The sequence below is a fragment of the Carlito syrichta genome, unplaced genomic scaffold (genome assembly GCF_000164805.1).
Source record: "Carlito syrichta isolate Samal-C Ts95f unplaced genomic scaffold, Tarsius_syrichta-2.0.1 Scaffold304688, whole genome shotgun sequence".
Lineage (NCBI taxonomy): Eukaryota > Metazoa > Chordata > Mammalia > Primates > Tarsiidae > Carlito > Carlito syrichta.
The window spans coordinates 151,510-160,210 of NW_007248784.1; the positions used below are offsets into that span (position 1 = coordinate 151,510).

General features: G+C 55.3%; 1 protein-coding gene across 1 annotated transcript in view; it reads right to left on the reverse strand.

The window, feature by feature from the left end:
* Nucleotides 1-194, reverse strand: part of CSPG4 (chondroitin sulfate proteoglycan 4) — a 41,229-nt gene extending 41,035 nt beyond the window's left edge. Inside the window, exon 1 of the mRNA XM_021713714.1 lies at nucleotides 89-194. Coding sequence (XP_021569389.1) covers nucleotides 89-194 — 106 coding nt within the window. The remainder of the gene's footprint in view (nucleotides 1-88) is intronic.
* Nucleotides 195-8,701: the final 8,507 nt, after the last annotated feature.

The window sequence follows — 8,701 nt, forward strand, 5'->3', positions numbered from 1 at the left end:
CCAACCTTCTTAAAGGGCCCATGCTGGGCTGCGCCTTGCCGGGGCGTGGTGAGGGGACCCTGGTAGCTTGGTCAGACCCGGACCCTACCCTGGAGACTTGGGACAAAGCTATAGAGAGGCCCAGACACCTTCAGCTCTGACACCAGGGCCCCCGACACACCCTCTGGGAAGAGGCATGAGCTGCTCCCCCACATGTCTTGTCCTTCAGCCTGCAGGGGTTGGGGAGATCCCCCCCTTCCCTCAGGGTTATAGGCAGGCAGATGCCGCCCACCTTTGGAGACTACTTGGGCACCGCCTTGCTTCTGAGGTCTCCTCGGGACTTCACCCTGGCAGAGGCACCAGCCCCAGGTCCTGCAAGGCTCTGCCCACTGACTTGTGCCCCAGAGGGCCTCAGTTTCCTGACTATAAAAGAGAGATATCTGAACTCCCCCCCAGGGCAGAATAATTCTCCATTCCATGGCAACGTGCCTCAAAAGAATCCTGGGTGGCGGGTGAGGACCACCCCTGCCCCCATTTGGCGGAGGGGGAGACTGCGACTCAGAGCTGAGAGCAAATCTTGTAAGGCCCAGGGTGGAAAGCAGGTCCCTGGCCACCTGGGGCCAGAAGCCCAGGCCTCCTGACCCCTGCATCTGGGCGCTTCGGCTTCCCGGGCTGCCGCCTGGAAATCTGGCCCTGGGTTTCGCTCCTACCTAACAGCCTCAGGCTGGGCCTTCTCCTGGCCCCACCCAAACAACAACTTCAGCCTGGTCCCAAACTGGAGAAAGGGCAATATTTCTGTGGCACTTCCCTGGCCCAGAGGCCTTGCCTGGCCCCTGCCCAGCGAAGCCCTCCATCCGTCTGCCTCAGCCCGCCCCCGCTGCCCACCTGGCACCCTCTTCCCAGCCCCTCCCCTGCAATGCGCATAGCACTTTATAGTTTGCAGTGAAACTGAGTCCCCTCTCGCAGATGAAGGAACTGAGGCTGAGAGAGATTAAGGGATGTGAGCACGTTTGTGCAGCTTGCTAAGAGGTGGAGCTAGGCCTATGACCCAGGAGCCCAGTGCTATTACCACCTCAGTGTGGTGTGACGGTGCCCAGTCCATGGGTGGTCATGAGTACTGGCCTTGAATCCTGATAGACCTGGGTTCAAATCCCAGTCCTCCTACTGGCTGTCCAATCTTGAACAAGTCCCATCATCTCTCTGCGGCCTGGTCACCTCATTTGTAAGCTTGGGTTTATGAGGCCTCGATGCTTTAATGTACCTTAAGTGCCTAGTCCTGGGCCTGGCATACAGTAGGTGCTCAATAAATGTGTGTCCCTTTCCCCTCTGTCTCTGTCCTCCTGTATATCCCTAAGCTTCAGTGTGTTCAAACAGCTTTACACACATCACCTCCCCTGATGGAAAGTTGGCTGCAAAGCTTAAATTTCCCCTCCAGAGGCTGCTGTAAACACAAGGTGGTCAACAAATGCCCTCTAGGATGGACTAGGAAACCAATTGCTGCTGTTTCTTGGGGATTTTGGTAAACCTAAGGACTCCCATCTGGGCACCCTGGGAGACTGCGAGCGGAGGCTTGCCCAGCTGGCCTCAGTGGCAATAAAGGCTTTGCTTCCACAACTTGTCCCTTGTTTTTCCTTCTTTCCAAGTCTGGGAGGCACCTGGTCCTTGTTAGGGGCTAATTACTGGCCAAGTGTGGGCCTGGAGCAGGGGGTGGGGTGCTGCTTGGAAGACCATTTGGAGGAAAAGAGCTTTTGTCTCGGGGACAGAAAAAGAGGGGAGAGGCCTTCGCTTCTTTATGAATCGAAAACATGGGCAGAGATTTGCATTGGGCCATCCCCTCCCCATCTCCCTGGCTCCCCCACACCTTCTCCCATCTTCCCCTGCCCCACCCACACAGTTGTCTGGGTGTCTTCAGACCTGGCACCCCGCCCACAGCTGGGATTCGAGTTGGGATTAGCTTGAGCCTTGTTGCTGGCTGGGCAGAGAAACAGGCCTGGAAGGGTAATGGCAACCAGCCCTGCCAGGGCGTCCCAGTTTACAAAACACTCACCTGGGCTCTTGACAACCCTGGGGTGTGTGTGTGTGTGTGTGTGCGCACGCGCATGGGGTATCACTGCTTACTGATGGGGAAACTGAGGCTCTTGGCAGACCAGGGATGTTGGGGCACACAGCACACAGGCCTGGCCTTTGCTCAGCCCAGGACTTGAACCCTGGGCCAATGCTGAGCAGCCTTGTGCCAGCAGACTGGTAGAAAGCAAAGGCCCCCTGGGTCGCTTTGGAAGGGATCCTGATGGCCTCCAGTGGACTCAGACAAAGGCTGCTGGACCCAGCGGTGCCTGCGCCTCCAGTGTTCCAGCCTCCTCAGCAAACTCCCGAGGCCCTGAAGTGCCAGTCCTGTGCAGAGCTGACCCAGGCCTCCCTGGCACCCTCAGGCCTGACTCAGCCCTTCTGTCCTCTCCCTTCCTACCTTTGCCTTGACTTTCCTTGGCTTGGGTTGACCAGGTATCCTTGGTGACCATTCCTGATTGCCCTTACCTCCCCGACCACGTCTTGTTTCCTCCAGGAAGCCCTCCTAGCCCTCTTTCATGCATTCTCTTCCAAGATTCTCTGGAGTACTGATCTCTAGTTTTCCTGGTTTCCCCCTGCGACCTGCCTAGCTGGGTCAGAGGTTGTGCTCGAAGCCCTGCCAGGAAAGCAGAGGACAGGGTCCAGGGTGGGGAGGAGAAGAAGACCCAGAACACACTTAAAGAATGAAGGATGCCTCCACGCCAGGCACGGAAGAGGCTTAAAAATTCTCTGAAGCGGCAATGACCTGTGGTGTGCCCTGCCTCAGTTTCCCAAGTGTCCTTGGAGAATGAGACAACAGAGGGCTCGGTATCACCCACTTCTCTGCCAGCAGAGTTCAGCCAAGCATGCCGGCCAGGCGTGCCTGGCCACTCTTACCCGCAGTGCTTCTTGGATTAAGGGCACCCGCTCTGGCAGTGGCTGTGGCTTGACCCCACCCTTGGCCAGGGTGTTTTGAACCCTGGCTGCCGGAGCCCTGCCCAAGGAGCCTGTGGCCAAAGCCAGCTTTCTGGTTCCCCCGGGGGGGGGGGTGCCTGGGACGGAGTATGCACCAACTGCCCAGGCCCTGGCCCTCTGCCACAAAGGACACGGAACCCAGGCCACCACTATGCACGGGGACATGGGCTTTAGGCACTGGCTCCATGGCCCCGCCGTCTTGTGGCCAGGAGCTCCGGCACAGCAGGCCCCAGGCCTGGGCCTCCTTCCAGGGCCTCTGCTAGGAGCGGGCTTGCTCCTGCCTCTGGCGGAGGCCTCTGTGGGGCTCCTCCAAGAACAGGCAGCCCGGCTCAGGGGGGCGGGAGCAGCTGGTCCCAGCAATGACACAATTCAGGAGCTGAAAAGTGATGTTTGCCATCACCCCTGAGAACAGTGGTGGATGGGAGGCCAGTGGGGGGCTTTGCCCTGGCCAGGGGTAGGCTCCGAGTTGTGGCCAAGCCATACCGGAAAGATGGGGCTGGGGGTGCCGGAGGAGCCTCTGTTCCCCTGAAGCAGGCCCTCGTCTTCCACACCACGTCCGCACAGTCTTGTGGCTTCAGTGGCTGTGACCAGCTGGCCACAGCTGACTCCTCCTGGGATGTGCTATTTCTAAATATTAGTTCATGCTTTAACCCCTATTGTGCTGGGTTGGGGGATGTCCAGCTGCCGGCAGATGCAGCCTCTTGGAGGGGGAAACGAACCGTCCCTGCTGGGGCGGAAAATTTGTGAATGTGTTTGCTCAGGGCCTGGCACAGGGCGGGAACTGTTGGGGGCTGGGGTGGGACTTCCAACAGAAGGATGAGAAATACCTGCCTAAGCCTGGGAACGAGGCTTGCAGTGGGCGTCTGGGGACGTGGGTCTGAGCCGTCTGCTGGGAAGGGCAGCGGAAAGAATGTGGCGTGAGGAGCCAGGCGTCCGCCCCTGCCAAGCCTTTTCTCTGTGGCCTCAGGCGAGTCACTTCACCTCTCTGCACCCTCTCCCTCATCTGTGAAGTGCACAACCTCCTTGGGGTTTGAACAGTGGCCTCCAGTGGAGGCTGGCACTCTATAAACTGTGAAGGGCTGGTGGCATGATGGCAGCAGCGACTGATGCCAGGGTCTCGCTGGCTGCTTGACTCCTGGGAGTCCCGGGAGGAGAGGCAAGACTGGTGACCACGGGACAGCTGGAGCAACCTGGCAGGCTGCCTGCAGCCTGCACGGAGCTGTAGTGGGTGGGGACACCACCCTGCACAGGAGCATATAGCCGGGATTTCAACCCCTGCTGGCGCCCTGGCTGACTGTCCTTGTACAGTGAGCATCACTGTGGTAGCCAGAGCCAAGGTGGCCCTCAGTGACCCCCATGAGCTGGCTTTCATGTTCTGTGCCATTTCCTGCCCTGTGGAGCCAGTAGGGTGTTGCTGAAGGGATGGTATGACCTTCAAGGCAAGGTTGCTTCTGCCTTGCTCTTTTCTGACTCCAGTTACCAAGGACAGTTCAACAGCCTGTGGAGAGCCCACATGGAGGGAAACTGAGGCCTCTTGCCAGCAGCCGGCACCAACTCATCTTTTGTGTAAATATGCCATGTTGGAAGGGGATCTGCCAGCCCCGATAAAACCTTCAGATGAGTGCAGCCCCTACCGACCTCTTGATGACCACCTCCTGAGAGACTTGGAACCAGAACTACCCAGTAAAGTCACCCCCAAACTCCCAATCCACAGAAACCATGTGCGATGGAAACAGATTTTTGTTTGTTTGTTTTTTGTGTTCGAGTCTTACTCTGTCACCCAGACGAGTGCAGTGGCACACTCCCGACCACCGCAGCCTTGAACTGCTGGGCTTCGGCGATCCCTCTGCCTCAGCCTTCCAAGTAGCCAGAACTACAGGTGCACGCTACCATGCCTGGCTAATTTTTGATTTATTGTAGAGATGAGGTCTTGCCAAGTTGCCCAAGTGGGTCTCGAACCCACAGGCTCAGGCAATTCACTTACTTCGGCCACCCAAAGTGCTGGGATTATAGGCTGAGTCGCTGAACCTGGCCAGAGTGTTGCTTTTTTTTTTTAAGTTGGAGTCTCATTTTGCAGCCCAAGCTGGAGTGCAGCGGCACACTCACGGCCACCCCAGTGTCAACCTGCTGGGCCCTGGTGATTCTTCCACCTCTGCCTTCTAAGCAGCCGGAACTACAGGCATGTGTACCATGTTGTTGCCAGGGGAGAGCGCAAACGCAGTCCCCCACTACCACAAGTTATGCAGTTGAGTTTCCCACATTTGGGGAAATCGCAGGGGTCAGCACATCCAGAGAGCAATGGATAAGCCTCACCCTGGGAAAACCACTTTCGTGATCATGGTATCTCCCCTGCCAGGTAAGTATATGGCTGATTTTTTGATTTATTGTAGACACAAGTTCTCACCAAGTGCCCAGGCTGGCCTTGAACCCACAAACTCAGGCAATCCACTTGCCTTGGCCTCCCAAAGTGCTGGAATTACAGGCTGAGCCCCTGAGCCTGGCCCAGATTGCTGTTTTAAGCAATCAGATTTCGAGGGTGGTTTGTTATACAGCAGTAGGTGACTGATACTGACCTGCATGGCTATATACGGCTGGCCAGTGAGTCGGACCCAGCATGTGCCTGGGACTCAGGAAGTGGACTCTATGGCCATGGGAAGAGTGGTGTTTCCTCCATCAAGGAATTGATGAATTCAGTCATTCAACGAGTATTTCTAAAGCACAGACCTCCGTGTCAGGTGCTATGCTGGGGTCTGGGGACATGAGAGTGAATAACTGACAGAAGCCTGTCTTCGGGGAACCTACAGGCTCTCCAAAGTGACATGGTGATTGTTTGGATGTGGGGATTAAGGATGAGGGAGGTGCCCAAGAGAACCCAGGTTTCTGGCTCGGGCACTTGAAGGATGGGTAGTGGGATCATACATTGCCATGGACTTGGGGTGGGGAGATCTCACAAGGAAACCTGTGGGTGTGTTGATTCTGAGGGGTTCGTGAGAAACCCAAGTGACACTGGGCAGCCCAAGTGTGGTGTGCGTGGGTCCTACTGCTTCTAGGAACGTCTTGGCCAGAGGAATATCTATTTGGGAATTATTGGGGTACCAATAATGGAATTAAAGCCACAGGATCCGAGGCTTCTGGGGAGGGTGAAGGGCAATGTGGAATGAGAGGAAGACACAGGACTGGGCCTGACACCTCAGCGTTTTTTTCTTTTAACTTCTTTTCTTTCTTTTTTTTTTTTTTTTTTTGAGTGACAGGGTCTTGCTGTTACTCAGGTTGGAGTGCAGTGGCACAATCACAGCTCACCATAAACTTGAACTATGGGGCTCAAGTGATCCTCCCACAACCCTGATTAGCTAGGACTACAGGTGCGTACCACCATGCCCAGCTGATGTTTATATTTATTTTGAGTTGGAGTCTCTGTCACTCAGGCTGGAGGGCAGTGGCACACTCACTGCTACCCCAGAGTCGACCTGCTGGGCTCCAGCGATCCTTCTTCCTCAGCCTTCCAGGTAGCTGTAACTATAGGTGCACGCTACCACGCCCAGCTAACTTTTGATTTATTGGAGAGACGAGGTCTCGCCAAGTTGCCTGAGCTGGTCTTGAACCTCCCGGCTCAGGCAGTCCACTTGCTTCAGCCTCCCAAAGTGCTGAGATTACAGACTGAGCCACCAAACCTGGCCATGTTTATTTTTTAAATTATTTTTTGTAAAGATAGGGGGGTCTCGCTGTTAATTTTGACAATTTCAGACTTACATTAAAGTGGCAAGATGATTACAAATATTTCCCACATACTTTTCACCTAGAGTTCCTGAATGTTAATATTGCACCATATTTTAAATTCATGTCTCTCTTTCTCTCTCTTTTGAGTCGGGGATCTCACTCTGTCACCCAGGCTGGAGTGCAGTAGCACAGTCATGGCTCACTGCAGCCTCGACCTCCTGGGTTCAGGCAATCCTTCCATCTCAGTCTCCTGAGTAGCTGGGACTACAGGTGTGCTCCACCATGCCTAATTTTTTTTTACATTTTGTAAAGATGAGGTCTCACTATGTTGCCCAGGCTGGTCTTAAACTCCTGGGCTCAGGCAACCCTCCTGCCTCGGCCTCCCAAAGTGCTGCGATTACAGGCGAGTCATTGGGCCCTGCCTGGTTTCTCTCTTCCTCTAAACATACTTTTTTTCTGACCCCTGAGAGCAATTGTAGACATAATGCTTCTTTATCCCTGAGTACTTCAGTGTGTATTTTCTAAGAACAAGCACCTCCTCTTTCATAACTGGAGTGCAAATTTCAAAATCAGGAAATTAGCATTGGTACAATTCTTTGAACTAAGCCACAGACTTTTCCCCCCTAGTCTGCCAATTTCCCAACAGTATCCTTTATAGAAAAAAAAAAAATGCCTGGCTTCCACACTGCAATTAATTTCCCTATCTTTTTGAGCTCCTATTACCCCCGTCCTGTTCTTTAGTGTTTATCTTTCATGCCGTTTTTGGCACGTGCAGGCCGGTTATTTTGCAGAGCGAATCTTGGTTTGAGCTTGGTTTCCTTGTGATTCGCATCTTGGTGGGGACGCCCCGGAAGTGATGCCGCGTCCTCCTCCACATCCTATGGGGGTGCGTGGCCTCTACTGTGCAGTTGCAGGGATGCTAACTTGCACTCCTGGGTTGGGGTGGGGCCTGCCAGGCCTCTCGCCTGTAAAGCGACTGTTTTTCCCTTTGCAATTAACAAGCGCCAACATCTAAAGGTCAGGCCAAGGAGCAAGAGCCAGGAAGACAGCGGGTGCAGGGGCAGCTGGAAAAAACGGGAGGAAAACCAGGAGAACTTGCTGGAACCAGGAGGAGGTGCTGCCTGGGGGAGGGAGCGGCTGGTCACTTGGGTCTAGTGCCGTGGACAGGCTGTCCAGAGAGGCCCTTGGTAGTGCTGCCCCATGCGGGTTGTGGGGCTCTAGTGAAGTGCAGCTTGGGTGGAGCAAGAGTCCTGGGGCCAACTTGCGGCAGCCAAGTGCGAGGAGAGGTGAGAGCATTGGCCATGGGGAACCGCCTCTTGGGGAAGGGTGTCTGGGGACTGGGTCGACAGAGGTCGGGATGGAGATTGGTGGGCCAGGGAGGGGGATTTTCATAGGTGGAGGGGGCTCGAGAACTCTAGAGGGAGTTACACAAGAGGCGGAAAGCCAAGTGGAGGAGGGCAGTGGGCAGCGCCCAGGCCGGGGGTGGGAGCTGGTGATGGCGGCTACTAGAGTTCTGCTGGTCTCCAGTAGTGTGGAGAGGGCTCAGTTGCAGCCTCCTCTGACAGCCTGTTTGTTCTGCTGAGGAGCCTGCAAGCTGGGCTCGGGGGAGGCTGGGCATGCGGAGGAGAGTGAGCCATGCTGGGGACGGTCTCCGGGCAGAGCAAGCTGCCCAGGGGTTTAGGCGTGACTTGGCTTGTCCCAGAGGCAGCAGTGAGTGGTCTGGGGGTGAGGAGTTTCCAGGCCATCATGTTGTCCCCAGCAGCTTTTACCTGCCTGGTACAGGTAGACAAGGATGACTCAAGGGTTGGGATTTTTTTTTAAGAGTTGGGATCTTACTCTGTTGCCCAGCCTGGAGTGGCCAGAACTGATTATAGCTCACTGCAGCCTGGAACTCCTGGGCTCAAGGATCCTCCTGCCCCAGCCTCCTGAGTAGCTGGGACTACAGGCATGCACCACCACTCTTGATTAATTTTTTTTTTTTTTTTTG